We start from the raw sequence: 20,422 nt of genomic DNA on the forward strand, positions 1-20,422 counted from the left end.
ACTGCACCAGCCAGTGCTGGAGAAAGAGACTGCACCCTGGGCCCTTTTAGGACACTTTTCCTTCTCTTTATGAATGAGATCCGAGCTATTCCAGCTCAGGACAGCAGGGAATAGGGAGCAGAGGGGTGGTGGGTGGTGGAGTGGGGCCTGTCTGTACCAGGAGGCCGCTGCAGCCCAGCCCCTGGCACAGCTCCGCTGATGCTCATTCTGCTCTCCCCAATGGCAGCTATTGAAGCTTTAGCCAGATGTCAGGGAGCTCTCCCTTTGTGCTGAGCCTGCATGGGAGCAGCACAACTGAGGGTTGCTGCTCAGTTGCTGGGAGCAGAGAGGGGGTGGCTGTCTCATATTCCCAGTAGCATCCCAAGAACTCCTTTGTTTGTGTTGGGTTTGAGGTGAAATTTTGGTGCTGTTTGTCCCCTGGTGGCTCTCCCTGCAATGTCACTGGAAGTACAGTGGCATGACATTTAACTCTGTCCTGAGGGAAGAAAAGGATAAATAATGGAGGCACTACTGTAATGATTTCACAGGGACCTGTAATTAGCGTGAGCTCCTGTTTCTGTTATTTTTCTTTGTGTGTAGGGCAGCCTTCCCTGGCTGCTGTTTTGCTTTTCCCTTCATCCTCCCTCAAACTGGGAGCTGATCCTGCTGGGATGCACTCAGGCTCGTGTCTGCCTGATCTCCCCAGCCCTCAGCACAGTGCTATAACCCAAATAAATGCAGGAGTTCCTTTTATTAGTGCTCCATCTCAGAGACATCTGTTGGCGTTATTGATGTGCCTGTTAATCTTCATTTTCAAGTGCACCGACTGCTGGATCCATTATCTGTCAGTGCAGAGCAAGGGCTTCTGGGGTAAGATATGCACCAGTGCAGGAGAACAGAACGTGGAATGGCTCTGCAGGAAAAAAGAGATGGATTTAGTACCAAGGGGAAGCTGACAGGGAACTTCAGATGTGTGTCTTTGTAATGTATGATTAGAAATTCCAGACAGGGGATTCGTGGGTGGGCAGCTCAGCCAGCCTTTCCCACTGCATCATTCCAAACTGGCAGCTTCCAGCTGGGATCTGCTACCTGTCCGTGATGCTGTGTGCCCTCCATTCAGCCTGACGTTTATCCTGCAGTGCCTGTCCATGTTGGGATGGGATTCTGTTGGTCTCAACCTACAGGGCAAAACCAGTTCCCCTTGTGCTACTCTTCCTGCTCATGTTCAGAGATCACACTGATTTAAGGAGGGCCAGAACTGTGCCGAACATCCTCATGGATATCACTGTGAAAGTGAGAGCTGTGGTTTCCTCAGGGATTTGGGGCAGTTCATGGCAGTGGCTGATGAGGAAACTGTCTAGACAGATCCTGGCCATGCTACAAATGCTTGTGCTGGCTGATGGAGGCTCCAGCTCCCACTCCAGCACTTGTTGATGCTGAACCTCCCCACAGCCTTTTTCCCTCCCGTCCATCACCGCACCTCTCCTGCTCCTGGCTCTCCACGTGCTGATTGTCTGACCGTGGTGTTGGGCACAACAGGTAGGGCTGTTTCCTGGGTGAGGTGGGACCTGCTGCTCGTGAATGTCTTTAATTCTGTGTGGTTCCTTTTGTGCAATTAAGGAGAGCTAATTAGCTGCTTTTAGTGCAGTCTCCTTGCAGAGGTAGCTGACCTCTTGTTAATCCTGGATTAAGTTCTTAGTAAGAACTGGCTCTTTGTGTGTCCCAGTTAAGATGTTGACACTTTGTTCTCTCTCTCCCCTTGTTCTCCTCCTCCCCCTCTTCCTCCCCATGCCTGTGAGCACATGATTCCGTGCCTCCTCCAGCCCCCACTGCCGTAGGAATCCATGGACTCTGTGAAAATGCCATTGTCAGCTCAGAAAGAGTTTTGCTTGGTCTGGTACCTGTCTAGGAGCCCGTTTTCCACAAGGGAAAAGGAAAAGTGCTTCTTGTTGCTTAACAGGATGGGAATCCTGTGGGTTTTGAGGAGTAGCACCCATGGGCTGAGCAGGAGTTGTCAAACAGGACCAATATCCCAGTCAGAGAACTCACCCTGTCCCGTGCTGTGCAGTCAGGAGTCCATCCCTTCATTCCTGAAGAGGGTGAGTAGCAGAAAAGCACCTACAGGTGCAAGGTGTGAGCAAACCCCAAATTAAACATGTGCAAAATACTAATTACCACCCAGTTACCCGCTAATGCTAATCCTGCTTGCACATCTTGAGGTTGTAGCACTGAGTTTTCCCTCAGGACGCGGTTTCTTGACATTTCTGATGTGTCTTTTTCAAAGACAAGGCTGGAAATACAGTGAACATGTGTCCCCCTGGTTCTGTCCTGAACTCAGCTGACAAGCAGAGATGTTGGGGAATAGCTGCCCCAATGGCTTTCAGTTTTCAAAACAGATCGTATTAAAGTTGGACAAAGAATTATGGGGAGAAAGGAGAAACCCTACGTGTTTTCCAGTCCAGGTGCTCATTGTTGCCTGACATTTTGCAGACAGACTTCTAAAGGCTTCTTTATGTTCTGCATCGCTGGTGTGGCTTACAGGGAGGGTAGGATTGCTCTGGCTGGCTGGAGAGCTGATCCCACCCCCACCTGATGCTCTGCAGGCCTGGACATTCAGGCCCTGCTCTGTGTCCCACGGATCTGTCGTCAGCCCCGGGCTTTAATTACTCGGACAGTGCCTCATTTCCTCGGGGCTGGGAGATGCAATATGCATGAGAGTGCTTGTGTTACAGGGCAGCAGCACAGCCCTGCAGGCACGGAAGGTGCACTTTGGGCGAGGTGAAGGTGCTGCGTGCCTGGACACTGAAGAGCCTGACAGATGTGCCCAAAATCGGAGCATCCTTGGAGGGAGGGGTCCCCAGATGTGACCCTGGTCCTCCTGTAGGGCTTGGTAGAGCTGTGGTGTCCAGGCCGAGGTGTGTGACCATGTCACGCTCAGCTTGCAGACCCTCACATTGTCCTCCACACATGAAATGAAGTCCTTATCGCTTGTCTTGAGCACCAGGGCCGTGCAAGATAACCCAGCCGACACAAAATGCATTCTTGCAGCTCTTGAGCAAGACAGGATCTTGCAGCTTTATGTCCAAGAGCTTCCTTAAAGGCCCTAAAGATCCTCTCTCAGTGCAGTATTATCTAACTTTTATCAAAATGACACAAGCTGTCTTCAGTGCCAGGGCTGGTGCTGCAGAAAAGCAACAAGTATTTGTTACTTCCAAGAGTTTGGGGTGAAACTTTGCAGATCTGATGAAGTTTGTGAAGCATTTGAGGTGGTGTGGTTTTCCAAATTCCCCATAACTTTGCCCCTTGCATGCCACGCCAGATAAGCCTAAGAAGATTTTCTCTAAGTAAGTCTTGCATTTTTACTACTGCTCTTACAGTGCTTTTGGAAGCAGGACTTTTGTTTGATTCATCTTCTCTCCTGGCAGTCTGAAGGGTGGGTTAGGCTTAACCTCATGTCTATCCTGCCACTCCATGACCTGCTTTGGGCCTTTGTGTGTTCTGGATCTGAAGTAGCCATTATATCGAATTTATCACAGCATTTGGGTCGGTGTAACTCTTGTGACTATTGAAAAATAGCAGCTTGTTCTAACTAAATATATCAGAATTTGTAGAGGCTAAGAATTATGGTTTTAACTATTCTCTCACTTTCTCTCTGGAAGAGAAAAAAGCACGGAAATATCCATAGGCTGTAAAACAAAATGGGACCATTCAGATATCTCATTCCAAATCCTGCTGAATGCAAAGTGTGAGGCTTGAATTGATTCTGGTTCGAGGTACAGAACAGTGTTTGGGAGAACACAAACCCTTGCATAATAATGTTTGCCACAGATGGATAATTGAGCCTTGAATTAGTTACAGTGGTTAGTTTTGTTTGCCTCCCAAAATAGGTTTCTCTTGTCTAGCCAGGATTCGTCCAGCTTCAGCTTTCAGCACTTTCAGCTGATACCCAGTGGGATCAAACCTGGATTCCAGGTGAGCATCTAAATCTTGGCATTCCTTGGCCTCCAGGTTGTGTTGGAAGGGATTCAGTGCCACTGCCTTTAGTGCTGGTTGCACTTATCTGAGTTTATCCACATGATCCACTCATTGAACCTGGATACAATCCTGGACATGGTGTTTTGGTAGGAATCACACCACCCTTGGATGTGAGGTTCTGTTGCGTTGGGCATCGGGAATGGGAGGATTTGCCTGTTACATGCCATTTCCTTGAAATAAATTCGTAAATTCTCCAGCTGCCAAACTTTGGGAAGCATTTGAAACAACAAAATTGACATCAGGCTGATGGATGCAATGAATTTATTAGAACAGTGGCACATAAACAGGGAGTTCATGTGCTCCTAGGTGTATTCTTTGAGTAATACGAAGGTGGTGGTACTGTTGTAGTATCCAGACAAAGGTGTGTATGCTGGCGGTGTTTTCAGTTTAAAATCCTGTCCAGCCTTTGAATTGCACCGGCCTGAGCCTGCCGGAGCACCTCCTGCTCCCACTGATTTTGATTGTGGTGAAATGATGGATAATCAGCCTTTTGGGAAGATGCTCTTCTGGGAATTAGCACTGAAAGCTGGGGCTGATTGTAAAGAGAAGGGAAAATGCTCAACCCTGGGTAGGGAAGGGGCAAAATGAAACAAAAGCAGGCAAAGGGCAGAGTGATGAGTATTTACAGCACTTAAGGAACAGCTCCTTGTGTTATCGGTGCTTGTCCCTGAGGGGGTCATTCACGGCATCCAGAATCAAATAATTCCGTGTAATTCCACACGTGGACACTTGTGCTCAAATCAGGGGTGTTAGTACAGTTCCAGGTCAGTTCTACACTGTTTCCTTGCACACACAAGGCCTGATTTCATAGACTGGAAGGAAAAGTGAAAGCTAGGTGATGGTTTTGGTCTCTCTTCCTTATCATCCTTCAGCTTGTCTAATTTTTATTGTACTGAGAGGGACTTATTGTCCCCTATTTATGGTATTGAGAGGGACTGAAATCCTTCTCCTTATTCTGGAATAAAGACGTCCAGGAGCAGGTTTGGAGGGATACAGTGTCCCCAAAAGCAACACCACGTACTGATGCTGCTGCCGAGCTGTAAACTTTGCTTGATAATGTTTCTTTAAAAACCCCAGGCCTGTTTACACATGGATAAGCACAGCAAAAAAAAAAAAACAGAAAAAAAAAAAGAAAAAGAAAGCAAATTAGCTTCCTAGACGGAGCCAGCTGAATTGAGTTGAGGTCACCTTAACTCCGAATGAGCGTTGTTCAATTCAGTTCAGATAATCCACGGGGCCGGTTAATTAGGGTTTAATTTTCCTGGCCGTTCTCGCTCGCACCCTTTGAAACTTCCTCCGGGCAGCGCGTGTGCGCAGGGAGGGCGAACACAATGTTTCCAACCCGTCGCATCGTAACTCGCAGCGTTCCTTCCGACTCCTGGAGCAGCGCTCGGGGCTCCCTTTTCCGCGGCTTCCCCGGGGGAGATGCGAGCGGGGCGGGCAGCAGGGAGGCGGTGGGTGCATTATGTAAAGCGCTGCGCACGCGTGTGCGCGGCCGTGCCGGAGCGGCTGCGAGCGCTGCCGGCCAGCGGCACCGGGGGGACGGGCATGGCCGGGGCCGGGGCAGCGCGCTGGGCAGTGCCCGCACGGCGCCGCGGCCGGCCCTGAAACGGCGGGGAAGGGCCGTGCCATGGTGCAGGAGGTGAGTAGCCTGCCGGCTCGCCGCCCACGAGTGCATGAATGAATGAACCGCGAGCCATCCCGAATGAATTCCTAGCTGCTCCGCGCCGCTCCACGCTCCCCAATGGCTGCCAGGTTAGTGCCGCGCTGCTCCCCGCGCCGCCGGGGCTGTGCCCGCCCGCCGTCCCGCACGTGTGGCACCCGCAGGGCTCGGCGCAGCCCGGGCGGCTCCTCCATCCCGCACACGGGCGCTCTCCAGGCGGATTAAAGCCGGAGTCCATGTTGGTTGCTGCTGCTGCTGCTGCCGCCGCTGCTCCCCTCCGTTCGGGGGACTCGAAAGCAGACGGTGACATCATGGTGCAGAGATGCTTCGTTTCTCTTCCTTTCCACGGGCTGATCCCTTGTTTAATTTAATTTGGTTTTATTATTTTTTTTTTTTTTCTCCTTGCTCTCCCCCACGCACGTGCCTTGCCTCTCCTGCAGGGCGGAATTGCTAAAGCAGCCTTTTCGATTGTTCAAAACAATGGGCAAATCTGATTGGGTTTTTTTGTTTGGGTTCGTTTTTTCTTTCTTCTTTTTTTCTTCCTCCCCCCCCCCCCCCAGCTTTTATTCCCCTCACCCCTCCTCGTTTTCCCTTCACGCCCTGCTGTGTCCCCCATCCCCCTTTCCCACGGGGACAGTTATTCCTGCCATAACATCTGGGTCCAGGGAAAGAGGGAGGCAGGAGGGGGTCGAAGTTGGATGCGTCACGGCGCTGCTGCAGGAATATGGTTGGATTTGTTTGCCCATGTGCTCCCTTGCCTCTGAAAGGGCTCGTGGTTCCTCTCTGCCTTCCTCTCCCGGTGTTTGTGTATTTGCACTGATGGGGAGAGGCAGGATTTGGTTTGTCCTGCTTTTTCAGGCTATGCTCCAGAGTCTATACAGGTGGCTTTTTTTTTTTTTAAATGTTTTTTGGCAGGGGAGAACAGTAGGAAGTGAGGACTCGTTGCACTGTGTGTGTTCATAGACAGGGAGAATCTGCTGAAGGCCCTAAAAAATTGCTTTTTCTTAGATTACTGGTGACTGGCATTGTCCTGTGCATCATGGAAATATGCTGGTTCAGAAAAGATAATATATTCCTGTTCCCTTGCTTCATTAAATCACATGCATCTGCAGGAGAAGCTGGGAGATTTAGGATGGAGCTTGTGATTTTGACTCAGTAGGATGGAAACTTCAGGTCAAATCTTAGGGATGTATTTTACAGCAGTGCAACAACTTGGAATCCCCAGCATTCTCTTGGAGAAGCCCCCAGCTGCTCGTGCCACTGACAACCAGCTGGATGAAGTAGGAGAGAATCTGTTAAAGAGGGGGGACGAGCTTGAGCCAGGTGCTCAGGACAAAGGGCACTTTGTGACTCTTGCACTGAGGGAGTCTGACCCTCTCTGGTTTTAACTCGGAGCTGGCCAGTGCTGCTGCAGGGATGGAGCAAAGCAGGGGGGATGCACGGAGGATATCAGCCTGAGGGGCGTGAAATTGTTGCGTTGTTATTTTCAGAAAGGTAAAGGGAGGAAACATCAAGGGCTGAACAAAGGAAATCGCTTTGATCCCAGCTTTGAAGATCACAACATCTTCCATTAACTTGTGAAGGCTGCTGCTGATGAGCCGTGGGAGTGAGTGGGAAGATGCAGAGCTCCAGCTTTGTCTCCTGCTCCTGAGATGAACAATATTCCTGCCTGCCCCCGCGCCGGCGCTGCGAGGTGTACTCAGAGCCCTCCCCAGGCACGCTTTCATCTGGGGTTTGTGAAACCCCTGCCACGGGGCTGGGTGTGCTCAGGGGGACAGCACTGTGCCAGGGATAAAGGCCATAAAGCCCTGCTGGACTTACAGCGGGAGATGGGCAGCAGGGAAAAAGTGCCTGAGCTCTTCTGGAGGGAATCTGGGAGTTGTATCACACCTACATCCCCACCCAAAAATGGGCCTGGGTGTTTATCACCAGCTCTGTTGCTTTATCTCCCTCTCCCTTGAAATAAAGAACGTATGACAGCAACATTGCATCCCCAAACCATGGAAAGGTTCTGATGTTAGCTTGGAAACGACGAGGATTAAAATAAACTGGCTCAGATTTATTTTAATTTTTATTTTTATCCTTCGAGCCGTCAGGTTTTCAAAACTTCCCTCACATCAAAGGTGGCTTAACAGTGTCTGTTGTTGTTATGTTTATTTTTTAAACAAGGCTTGCGAGCTCTGTTCTGCCCCAAGTTCCAGGCTTGGAGATGTTGATGGAAGCATCAGATATTGCAGTTCTTGCTGTTAATTGCAAGAGCTGTTGACTTTGTGGTGGGGAGGGGAGGAAAACAAAGCCTGGATCTGTTCCTCCTTGGGAAGTACAGCTGTAGAGTGGGTGACCTGCAGGTAACTGTGGTGGGGCTGTGTCTGTCACCTCCAGAGGGATGCGAAATTCTTACTTTGTGCTATTTCCCCTTTCTTGCTTCCCAGATTTCTTTGTATTTCCCATCATACTTTGTTTTATGTGGCCTGCCTTCCTTTGGAGCAGATGGAATGATAATAATTTGTGGCTGAGGGAGGGGTTTAGGGTGTGATTTATAACCCGTGGTGGTTCTCTGCACATTGATGATCCTTTCCAAGTCGTGACTGGTGCATTATTGGACTTCATTATTAAGAGCTGCCTTGTTTTATTTCAGAAACATTTTCCAACTTTTTCTTGGGATTTTTAAAGTAACTCCAAGCAAGAAGGGAGAGGTTGCTTCAAAGCCAGCCCAGGGGGAGCTTCTGTGAGAGATGAGGCCATTTGTCCATGGGTCTGTCTCCAGTGGTAACCAGGATCGGGTGACCCATGGGGACAATGACATGGTTAATAATGCATCTACCCAACCTCGCACTGCTGGCTGTGGGCAGAAGGCAAATTCCTTCCTGATGCTTGCAGTGATTTGCTAATCCTCTGAGGCATAATAATTGCATTAATTTTATTTCATGAATATGTAAACATGTGATTGGATGTCATGGGAGGACAGCATTCTGCAAAATGTCAAAATAGACTGAGTAAATCTTCAACAAGGCTGGACTTTTCTGCTAAAAAACATGCAGAAGGCAGACTATTTTTATGATTCTTTTCAAAGCACTTGTCATGAAACACTCCTTGGTTTCTGCACAGCCCTGCAGGTGTCGTTGCTTTTTTGACTTATTGCTTTCTCTTTTGTCTCTCTTTCTGGGAGATGTAATAGAAATATAACATTCTGTTATTGCTTGTAGAGCAATGGCAGGCCCGGGGAATTGCTCCAGGATCTATGGAGGTTTTCATTCTTGGATTATCAATTTGACGGGAGTGTAGGTTGGTGATCAAAAGTTGTTACCATCTGCTTGCTGTTTGGGAGACTGCATAATGAGCTTCTGAATCTCCTCTTTTTCCACTGATGTCAGACAGTATGGCAGAAAAGTATCTTTGTAGGCGTCTAATTAACCCCTCTAATAGCTGTTTCTGAGGAGAATTAACTCTTTTTAGTGCTACAGCCAGGCCTGAGGTGCCTTCTTGACCTTTCTGCTCTTTTCCAGGCTATCAGCACAGTTCTGTGTTGCGCTCAAGGATCTCCTTGTCTAGGAAAGTGTAGGCACGGGCTTGACTTTGCACAACCCATAGATTCCAGACAGAGAGAGTTAAATGTGTGCTTCAGTATGTGCATCTTTGCTGGTCTGGGGACATACTGCTCAGCACTTCCAGAATTAAGCTCAAATTGCAGAACAAACCCCAATTTTGGGCCTGGTAGAGCTCATTATCAGGTCGGTGCTGCAGGGAGGTGTGAGTAATTGCAGGATGACTCTTGGAAACCAAATTCTTCTGAGAACTGGGGAAGACTTGGAGGCCTTTAGGCTTTCCAAATCAGGACTTCCTTGGGGAAGTCGGAAGGGTTGAGAAATGCAGTTCAGGGAATGGTGTCACTGGTGTTTTTCTGCCCCCTGAGAAGCTGGTGGTGGGCACAGCGAAGGTGGGGAGTACCTGAAGCTGCTGCTTGTTTAGCTGAGCTGCTCTAGTTGCAAAATTCTTTGGTCCTCTTCCTACTTCTGGCTGAATTCTAATCCACATCCTGCAAGTGGCAGACTCAAAGGGATTTGCTGTGTTAATCTGTGTCACAGGTGCTGTGACAACGCCCTTCTGGCTCCTGGGGCACCTGTGATTTGGGAAAGAACTGCTGCAGCGTGCTTATGTTAATGCCAGGGATGTCTGTGCTGCAGTGGCAGCAGGGTGGTGATTTCAGATCCGGTGGGATGGACAGACTTTTGTGTCACTTCAGGACTGCTTGGGTGTCATTCATGCAGAATTCATTTAAGGGACTGCAGCAAAGTCAGGTTTCTTGTTGAGTCCTCCGTGAAAGCATTGCAGAGAGGTCCTGTGTAGTTTTAAGAACACCAAGCTTAACTTGTAGAATCCCTTTGCCAAAAGTGACTGCTTGGTGAAGTCCTGTTCATCAGCTGGTGCAGATCTTTACAGGAAGCACTCTGTTCGAGGAGGAAATTTGGCCTTTCTGTGTCTTGCCTTGTGTCCCAGGGGCTTGTCCGTGCATCGCCAAATGTTCTTTGCCACCAGCTGAAGGAAAGCTCGTAGAATCCCACAATGGTTTGGGTTGGAAACGCCCTTAAACATCAACTGTCCCATGGGCAGGGACCCCTTCCACTATCCCAGGTTGCTCCAAGCCCCATCCTTGGACACTTGCAAGGGTGGGGCAGCCACAGCTTCTCTTGGCAGCCAGTGCCAGTGCCTCCCCACCCTCACAGGGAACAATTCCTTCCATATATCCAACCTAAATTTCCCCTATTTCAGTTTGAACCTATTATTCCTTGTCCTATCACTACAATTTCTGCTAAAAAGACCCTCTCCAGCTTCAAGATACTGGCAGCCCATAGGTTCTTTACTACGCTGCTGCAGATATTGATGCTTTTCCTCCACGTCTGAGCAGAGTTTGGCCCCTTCCCAACCACACCACGCTTGCTGATGGTATTTTTCCAGCCATAGGACGAGGTTTTTCCTTTAGGGACAGCAAGGGCATAAACCAAGGAGACACACTCAGCCTTCTGTGCTTTCAAATGCTCCCTGCAAGGTTTTCACCTCGGAGCAAAGGGGCTGCTGCTTAGGTGGGCTTGTTTGTGTTCTGTCCCTCACTTAATCTGTCTCATCTACTGAAGGCCACTCTGCAGGGGGATGTGAGGCCCTGAATGCGCTCTGGGCAATTAGGTCTCTAAAGCATTATTTATTACAATTATTTTTTTTCAAAGTGGGTCAAGCCGTTTTGGCATTTCAGGCGTTGATTCCTGGTTCAATTGCAGGCCTTGGTCGCCATGGCAACTGCAGAAAGCGTTCGTCATGGCTGTGCCTTGGGCTGGATTCAAGCTCCAGGGAATGAGCAGGAGCAGGGGGAGTTTTGAGGGGCTCGGGGCAGGGGCAGCCCTGTGCTTGCCGTGCCCATCCTCGCTGTCATAGAGTTGAATTAACAGACTCTTCATTTTCTCTGCCTGTGGAGTCCTTCATGTGAGAAAAATTCAGCTTTTCCCAGTCATCAGAGAGTAGGAGGGGAATTCAGCCCTCCTGGGTTTGATATTTGTGCCACTGACTTCAGGGAGAGCCAAAGAAGGAGCCCTGGATGTTGCTTTCCCCCCCGTCTCTGCAAAGGTGACAATCCCCACACACCTAACACGATCTATGTGGATGGATTTAGTTTTTCAAACTAAAAAAGTGAGCTTAGAAGACAGAATCTGCCCGAGGTTGTGCTTGGCAGAGCTGGCACCAAAAAGTGTGGCTATGGCAGCGTGAGCTGAGCCTGGGCAAACATAAAATTGCCAGCTCTGAGCAAGTCAGTGCTGATGCTGCTCCTGTGCAGCTGCAGCACTGGGGGTGCTGGGCTGCGACTGAGAAACCCACCTTGAGGAGCTTTGTAAGACCATGAAAAGACTAAAATAGCACCAAACTTTCAAGCATTTTCATCCTGAGTTTCACCTGCACGTGATGGCAGCTGTACCCTGGCTTTGAGCTGCTCGTTCTGTGCTTTAATTGAGCAGCAGCAAATTCTCACAACTGCAGACTGAAAGCAAACAGAGCCTGGGCTGAATTTGACTTGGTCTTTACAGAGCTGCTCTAAGCTCAGAGTGAAACTGTGAACTGGCACGAACCGAAAATGAGACTGAGGTTGTGTGTGGTTAACTCAGGTTTTGTAGAGCTGTAGAGGAAAAATTAGTCCATCTGTTCAAAGAAATTTAGCCCAGTGATGTGCTAGTCAGGGACAGTGGCTTCAAATTCTTGCCTTGTGTTTTTGGGGCCCTCTCACATAAACCAGCGTATGTTGCCTCAAGCACGCTGTGGGCAAGCAGGACCAACACAGCCTCAGAATTTAGAGGTTTTAACTAGAACTCTCTGTTTTCTAGAGGCTGTAAAAATGGCAATTCAGAACCAATTTCCATCTCTGGGACCGCTGCTGATGAACTTGGGAGTTACTAATGTAGCTCTGCTGGGCTGCTAAACATTGAGTTCAGCAGGAGAAGGAGCAACAGGAGCACAGACAAGGTGAAACACCCATTTTAACTGGATCTGCTGAAAGTCTGTGAAGGAACCTGATGCTCTTTAACATTTCAATACACTAAGAAATCCCTGATGATTTTACTTCATGATATACCTAAACTGCTGCAGGCAGTGCTGCTGAGATAATGGTCCAGATCATTTTTTGATTTGTCTTCTGCATCAGTTATTATTTGGAGGGATTAAATCTTGAATATTGCTACAGTTATTGCTGCACTGGTTTAGCATTCAGTATTCCTGTGCCTTGTCCAGGGAAAGGGAGGCCACAGGACAAGATGCTGGGACAATGTGGCACTTGGGGGATGTGCCATTGCTCCTTGTGAAGAACCCCAGCCAAGGGGGAATTGCTCTGCCTGTCTTTGCCCTGGAGCTGCCTTGGGGTTTAGGTGTTACTTGAACAGGTTTTGTTGTTCTCTATCTGTATTTCTCATCCTATTGAGTAGAAATAGGTAACAGAGCAGAGTTTGATTTAATCCAGCTTCCTGCCTGCAGAACATTTTGCAAACCCATTTTCCCAAGCCTGTTCATTATCTGTATGAACTTGCACACTTTATACTGGGGGCAGCATCCTCTCAGGGGCTCCTGTGAAACTCCTTGCTGCTGTTCCTGCCCCGTGCCAGCTCCTAGGAAATCTGATTCTGGCCCTGTTTGCATAAGCAGCTTGGCTGTGACTGTTTAGGGAAAGTTTCATCATTTGTGCATTGACACAAGCAGTGAGCAAATAAAGGGTAATTTACGAGGCCAGTTCATCCAAAATCAAACCAACCCAAACCTGATAACTGCTGGAGGAATGTGTTACGTTGTCTACTCGTATCTAACTAATGCTCATAAAATGGTTTTGGCATCTTCAGAGGTAAGAAGAGATGGATATGATTTCTATCTGGGAATCAATGAAACTTCAGGCATGTGTTTAACTCTTGTAGCTTTTCAGGGAGGAAACGATCCATTTGGAGTACCTTGCTGTGCGTCATTGTGATTGCTGGATAATTTGGCTTAAATTATAGCCCTTAAGACTCTGATTGTACCAACTTCTTTAATTCAGTCCCCTGCAGCTGTAATTCCTCCATCCTTTCCCTGTTGCCTCTGCTGTCAGATGTGGCCTGTTTGGTGTTGCTCATGAGATACCAGGGTACTGAAGAAGTTAGCACAGATCCAGTCCTTGGAGCAGCCCAGGTTCTTCTGTAACCTGCTGACTTGAGCAGGACCAGCTGGAAAAGCCTTGAGGATGTCTGGACTGCTCAGAAATAGATTTGACTCCTGAAGGAAATGAGTGACGGAGGGAAAAATGGGTGTAGCATGTGGTATTTTGAAGAGTCTGTCAGGAAGGAGAGGCATCAAAAGAGAAGGAGCAGTGAGGAAATCTGAGTTTTCCTGTTCTGTATTAATAATTACATTACTGGCTTGCTGATTGACATGCTGGGGCATTTGCTGAGGAAAGAGGATGAGAAGTTCCGTTCCCCTCATAATTTCTGTAGAACTCTGAAAGGCCTTGCTTTTCCCTTTGTGAAAGAGGAACTTAATTTTTTTTTTTTTAAATCACAAAGGCTTTTAGGTCATAGCAAGCCTTTTTCATGCCCAGCTCTAACTGGTGTGGGAAAGGATGGTTCTGTACAGGAAATGCTTCATTGAATGTCATCATGACTGCCCTCCCAGAGCACCCACATTTCTGATGCTCTTTGATGGGGTGTTTTCTGAAAGGTGTGACCACATTTTCGTACATCGTGTTGAGAAGAGCTGCACTAATGAAGGAGGGGCAGAGTGAGGCTGTACTGAGAACTCGCTGCCACCTCCCTCATTCTTGAGCCCACGTTTAGTTTTTCCAAGCTCAGATCATCACTTGAAACTCTGGGAGCCCACAGGAGTCAACGAGTTTGTTCTCGTGGGCATTGCTCTGTGGTCTGAGGGATTGAAGGGTGGGTGGAGAAAGGCACTGCCAGCAGTTCCTCTGCCTCTGGTAAATGAGAACTGCCTGAATTCACTGGGGGCAGCGGGTGTGTGTGCTCAGGAAGCAGCTCTGCCTGCTGTGCTGTGGGGAGGTCTGTGGGTGCCGCACAGCTTTCAGTCTGAAGATGGCTAACGCTGCCGTTCTTTCCCCTTCCTTTCCCCCCTGCAGTACTGCCAGTAACTCCAACCGCAGCACGCCTGCCTGCTCCCCGATCCTGCGCAAACGCTCCCGCTCGCCCACGCCGCAGGACGCCCCGGGGGACGCCATGGTGGAGAAGGGCTCCGACCACTCCTCAGACAAATCCCCGTCCACGCCGGAGCAGGGTGTCCAGCGGAGCTGCTCCTCCCAGTCAGGCCGCAGTGGGGCCAAGAACTCCAAGGTGAGGAGCGAGCAGAGGGCTCTGGCCATGGTGTCCCTGGTGCTGGGCGTGCACTGCACTGGCTTTGTCCTCTGCCTTTTATTTCTCTGTCTGACTTCCCTCCCTCGTATTTCTCCCCCATCATATTTCTGAAGGTTCTCCTAACTCGGAGTCCTTTGCCTGGGTCAGACTTCAGCCCAGCCCTGAGTCAACTCATTGATTACAACTTGCTGTTGTCAAGGTCCTGTTCCTTGGGAGGCTCCGTGGTTTTGAGAAAGACCTTGAAAATCACCTGTTGCAGTTACTTTTGGTCACCTGGGTCATGAAGGGGCATGGAACCAATAACATTTCCCCTGTGAAGGGCCTGTGCATCTCCCCAGTCCTGCCCAGGCCCTCTGCGATGAGGTTCAGGTTGCACAGAATCAGTTTTCCAGCCCTCTGCCCGTTCCTTCCATGGCTGCAATGTTATGACTGGCTTGCCCAGGATAGCTGATATTTTCCCCAGGAAGATTTTGTGTCTCTGGACCATATTAGAAGCAGCCTTGTCTTTGCTGTGCAGGGGAAGAGGGTTTCAGGTTTGGCTCTAGGTTTATGTGTGAGCAGTGGGACCTGGTAAAACACACACAGGAGCCTGGGGAACCAAACAGACCTTTGATTATGACCCTGGTATATCAGTGTTGTGTTATAAATCAGCTGTCAGGAGCACTTGTGTTTGCCCAGACTTTTGAAGTGAGATGTTTCAGCCTGAGTAATTTCACAGGCATAACTCTGATGGCTCGTATAAAATGAACTGTTAGATCTTTGCCTGATTTATTGCTGGACTTTGTCACACACAAGGATTCTTCATCCCCTCCCCTTTGTGGTCGCTCAGCAGAGGGAACAGGACTCAGTGGCCCACATTCTGATCTCTCATCACCACCACGGGGGGAGGCTGTGAGTTCCAAAGAGGGGGGAAAAGGGTTTTTCAAGCTTGAATCACTGACGTTCTGAGGTTGCCCTTGAGGTCAGCCTGGCTTCCTGTGCACGCAGTGACCTACAAACCCTGTCCCAGGGCTGGGTGACACCCTCAGGACGGGGTTGCCAGCACTGTGTTCCCAAAGGGAAGCTCCCAGTGGGATGGAGGCAGGCAGGATGCAGGGCATGCTGTGCTCGTAGCCACACTGGGGATGATCGCAGGGAAATGGGCTCCTTGGGAAGGGGGAATCACAGAGAGGAGTAGCATTGCCCTGGCCCTCAAAATGCTGGGAATTAGGGTCATGGGAGTGAGATTTTTACCAACAGTGAATACTAAAGCTTAATTTTAATTCCTGGTGCTTCCACGAGGAAGGGGGGGTACAATGCTCTCTGTTGGGTGTGTGGGTTTTCCTTCTCTTGATCTGCCAGGTAATTTTTCTTCTTTCCCTAATTTCTCTCTTTTCATTCCTGCATGCTTTCTCTCCGATTAAGTCACACAAGCGCCTCTCCAAAGTAAGCCTTCTTTTTTCTCTCCTGTCCCCCACTGTAGAGCTGTCTCATCACTCAGGAACCCTCCCCGTGGTGCTGAGTGCTGACCCCAGTCAGGCATTCTCCTGCTGTGGCTGTGAGAATGTCAGCAAGAGCTCAGCCCCGTGCCTGTAGCTGGAAGCTGGTTTCACTGACATCACTGGGATCTCGCTAATATTTGCTCACACAGAGTGAGAACTGGCCTGCTCATCACACTCCTTCAGCTGCTTCCAAGTCATTTCAGCCTTTAATTTCTGCTTTCCCCTCTCCCTTGAAGTGAGCTGCTGTCTTTGCCAGGGAGAAATCCACTGGAGTTGAACAGAACCACGATCCCTTCTCCTTCCTCTCTTCTTCCTCCATGATTTCAGAAACAAGAGTTGTTCTCCATGACTTCTTCCCTGCTTTTCATGATGAATAGCATTTTTGTGGCCAGTGATCTCAGATTACTGCCCTTGCACGCTCTCCTGTGTGATGGAAATATTAAAGATCGGTGATTTCAAATGAACATGAACCCAGCTTGAACCCGGTAGAACAGACCTGTCCCAAATGAATTGTGAGAATTCATGGGCTCGCTCTGAGAGGTGATAAGTGGAAGATCCCTCTGTGGGTTCTTGGATTGGAGATAAGATCATTTGGGATTTGATCTCACACCTCTGTGCTACCCCCAGAAGAGTGGAAAAATCAGAAACGCAGGTGGGGTGTTGTTGGGAGAAAGTGCCAGGCTGTTGGCATTTCCACTTTATAAAAGCAGAATGGCTTGGATGGCTTCACAATCCACAAAATCCTTGTCTTGGCCTTTCCCCAATCGATGCCTTAGATTTCCTTGCAGGCAAGTTCTCAGAGAGCAGTGCTGGCTCACTGTCTCCCCTTGGTCGTGGTCCTTGTGACCAGCCTGACCTCGCATGATTTGCTGGTGTCTGCTGGAAGCTTCTTTATGTCTTTTTTTTAGACAGATTGTCTTGTGCTTGGTATCTGTAGCTGGGATAACTGCAGAGGAGCACTGTGGGACTAAAGTCTCAGGTGAGGTGTGAAAGAAGTGCTGTGGAAGGTCTGGAGTAGCCTGACAGGATTGCTGGTGAGTAGAGGTGTGTGGGCCAGGCCAGGCTGTGGTAAGCTGGAGGTGCAGAGGGTTTTAGGAGAGGGATTGGTGGGAAGAAGCCTGGAACAGAGTGGTGTCTGTGTAAAATGTGTGTGCAGAGGTGCTGTGAGGTGCCTGCAGCCAGCCCCTGCTTCTCTGAGAGGGAGAAACCCCAACCCCTGCGAGGCAGCTGGAGAAACAGGAGGGAAGCGGAGCCCAGATGAGTTCAGAGGGAAGGGGATCCCCCAGCAGCCTGTCAGAGCCTCCTGCCCTGCTCACACACACACACACTCAGGATATTCTGAGTTGGACCCACGAGGATCATCGAGTGTGCAGCCTGGAGCTCTGTTCTGGGCTCCACAAGCTGCTTCCTGTGGCACAAACGAAGAATTTCAGGCATTAAACCCCCTGCTTCTCCCCACACAGATGATTCCATTGAGTGCTCGTACAGGGAGAGGTTAGGAACAAAGAACTCGAGGGCAAAGATTTTAAACTCTCCTTTCTCAGCCTCTTCTCCTCTCCCTGCCCATCTCCTGCAGGAAGAATGGTTTGATTCCCCAACCTGTCTGGGTAATGAGGTGGAACAGCTTGAGCCCATGAGTTTGCTGCTGTGTTGGTACAATTGCTGACAGATCTGCTTGAGTCCCCTGCCCTCTTTTGTCTGCCGTGTTCTGTGGTGCTGCAGCGCTGCCGTCAGAGGGAGCGCTTCACCAGGAGTTTTTAAGCACTGGAATTGCATCCCGAGGGAATCTTTCCCAGAGCTTGCTTTGCCACCCTGACCCCAGCAGTGTGCCACGGACCAAGGGCTGGCTCAGCCTTAGGCTTTTGCTGCTTCTGGGACAGCTTTCCAAACTCAGGGAAAACCCATCTTTTTGCTAGTAGCAGTGATGAAATACGTCTTTTTTAACTGTTTTGCTTCTGCCCAAGGATAAAAGTGATTTCCTGGAGGTTCTTCCCAATGCCTGTAGCTAATGGTGAATGCTGAGGATTAATATTAAGTTAGGGGGAAAACATAAATTTTGGTGTAGGTCCTGGGGGTTGTAGAACAGTTTAGGTCAGGAGGGATCTCAGGAGGTCTCTCACTCAAGCCCCTGCTCAGAGCAGGGTTAAGTCAGCTTGGTCTAAACCCTCGTCCAGCCACGTTTTGCAGCCCTCCAAGGCTGGAGATCCCACAGCCTCGTCAGGCCCCTGCTCCAGTGCTTAACCACTCTTGTGAACAGGCTTTTTCCTCCTCTCCACATAGACTTTCCCTTACTGCAGCTTACAACTGTTGCCCCTTGTCCTTCCAGTGTGCCACGATGAGAAGAGTTTGGCTGTGTCTTCTCATCCACCCCTCCCACTGGGTGGGACAACCCCCCTGTAGGTAGTAGGTAATGAAATTCTGATCATTTTGGGCTGGGGTGAGGGTTTGGGGAATAAATTCCATCCATTTCCCTGAGTTATGGCCGTTTAGAAGCCGGGTGGGCAGCGCAGCTTTTGGAAGTGCGCAGAGCAGGACAGAGGGCTCTGGGATCTGCTCCGAGCTCTGCCCTCAGCCCCGTTCTGTGCCTCTGCTTCCCCAGGTGTAAAAGGGATTTGGGGATACTCCTAGAGCTCTGTGGCACGTCACTCACTTGGGAGCAACAAGGAGTGAGTTGTGATGCTGCTGCCAGTGATGCTGAGAGGTAGAAACTCCTTTTGGATGGAGTTACCAGGGTGAAGTTCTACGTGTGACCCGTGTGCGCTGCAGAGCTGTAACCTTCCCTAGCAGTGCTCCAGGTGGGAGGTCACTAAATCATGAATATTTAGAGACAGCCATTCAAGGCTTAGAGAAAATATTCCATTTTTCACATTCCTCCAAAGTTCTTCCTGGTTACAGCCCCCTTGTAACCACGAGCTCTGCTCTGTGCTCCTGTAGCATCGTCTCTGCAAACCAGTCCCATTTTCTCAGTGTCTGTGTGCAGCTCTCTCCCTCTGTTACTTAGTTATTTTCTCTTTTCAGTTCTAATGCTTATGGTTTCTTTTTCCAGTATGACAGACTTAACCTGCTCAAAGTAAGAATATGTTTTTCCTTTTTCTTTCTCCCCCTCCCCTTTTTTCCCCCCCTCTGTTTTACTGTCTCTTGATTTTTCACAGTTTGCATCTCCCTGTACTCTCAGTGAGTTAAAAAAAAAAATAGAAGAGAGATTTAAGGGCTGAGGTTTTTTGGATTTTGGACAAGTCTGTTGAACTTGGTGGAGGCAAAAGATGAGGTTTGAATGTTGGTATAATTAAGGATGTTGGTAAAATTACAGATGTCAGTATAATTATGGATGTCTGTATAATTTTTTTGTGTGGAAGAGCTCAAAGAAGAACCTGCAGAGCTCCTTTATAGGGGAACCTTGATTCAGGGGAATTCAGATGTGAAGAGGAAAAAAATAAATAGCTCCTGCAATGAATGCAGCAGAGGGGAGTGAAATCCTGTTGGGTTGTGCTGACACCACAGCATGGGCACCCTGATTTAGAAGCCACAGTGACAGCAGTGCCTCTGTTGTGTGTGTGCCAATTATAGTTTGATGGTGAGGGTTTTTTTTCCCCAGGAATTTCTGAGTTACGCCTTTTGCTCATTAAGGCAGACAGATGGCAAAACAAATCTGCAGGAAAATCACTCCATCTCGGGCCCTGTGCTCCTGAGGACAAGGTGCTGTGTGCAGGGTTTAGATTAATTACCCTGGTTCTTTTTATAGTGTAGACTGGGTTGCATAAGGCTTTTTTCCACGTCCTACTTGCAGGGAGGGATGACTTCAACCCGATCCTTTATGAATGGAGGGTATGGCCAAGTATGGAAAAGAGTGGGAAGTAAGAGGAAATTCCTCTGGTTGGCTGATGAGCCATGCTCTGTGTGCAGTCCTTCAGCTCATCTCCTTTCCCCAGAATTTGGGGAAAAAGGGGTGTTCCTCTTTCTAACGTCAGAGTTTTGTATTTTAGCCCACGTGCTCTGTTACTGTGGGGCTTTTCATCAGAGACCAGCGCAGAAAAACTGGGAGCTCTGCAATGAGTCCTACAGAAATGCTGGCTCCAAGAGTGGGATCCAGGTGCCAGTGAGGTTCTGTGGCTGGAGTGGCACACAGGGAACTGCAAGCAGGGAGATCCAGGGGAGGGAACAGAGCAGCCCCTGTATCTTCACAGAAATCTCTGGTCCCATCTGATCTCACTAACACTTCTCCTTTCCTGTAGCAGAACATCCTGTGTGTCCTGGTGGGCTGCCCCAGGGCAGGCAGTTTCTGTGTGAACATGAGCTGAATTCCCAGTGAAACACAGAATGTTTCCCTTCCTCTTCCAAACCGGGTGCAAAGCCTGGAAAATTCTCCAAGGTCAGAAGCAAGATGGCTTCAAAGGAGGAAAGGC

General features: G+C 49.2%; 1 protein-coding gene across 16 annotated transcripts in view; it reads left to right on the forward strand.

The window, feature by feature from the left end:
- The window catches only part of GRAMD1B (GRAM domain containing 1B), a 90,494-nt gene that overhangs the window by 40,343 nt on the left and 29,729 nt on the right, over positions 1–20,422 (forward strand). For 9 of the 16 annotated variants that reach the window (XM_019288509.3, XM_039564947.1, XM_019288510.3 and 6 more), the window contains 3 exons: positions 14,307–14,517; positions 15,943–15,963; positions 19,066–19,089. In XM_019288509.3, the coding sequence (XP_019144054.2) occupies positions 14,307–14,517; positions 15,943–15,963; positions 19,066–19,089 (256 nt within the window). Of the gene's footprint in view, positions 1–5,564; positions 5,770–7,345; positions 7,371–14,306; positions 14,518–15,942; positions 15,964–19,065; positions 19,090–20,422 lie in introns of those variants that run through there. The other 7 variants (XM_039564948.1, XM_039564949.1, XM_010403883.4 and 4 more) reach the window with 4 other exon arrangements.

This window comes from Corvus cornix, chromosome 24, assembly GCF_000738735.6.
Source record: "Corvus cornix cornix isolate S_Up_H32 chromosome 24, ASM73873v5, whole genome shotgun sequence".
Taxonomy (NCBI): domain Eukaryota; kingdom Metazoa; phylum Chordata; class Aves; order Passeriformes; family Corvidae; genus Corvus; species Corvus cornix.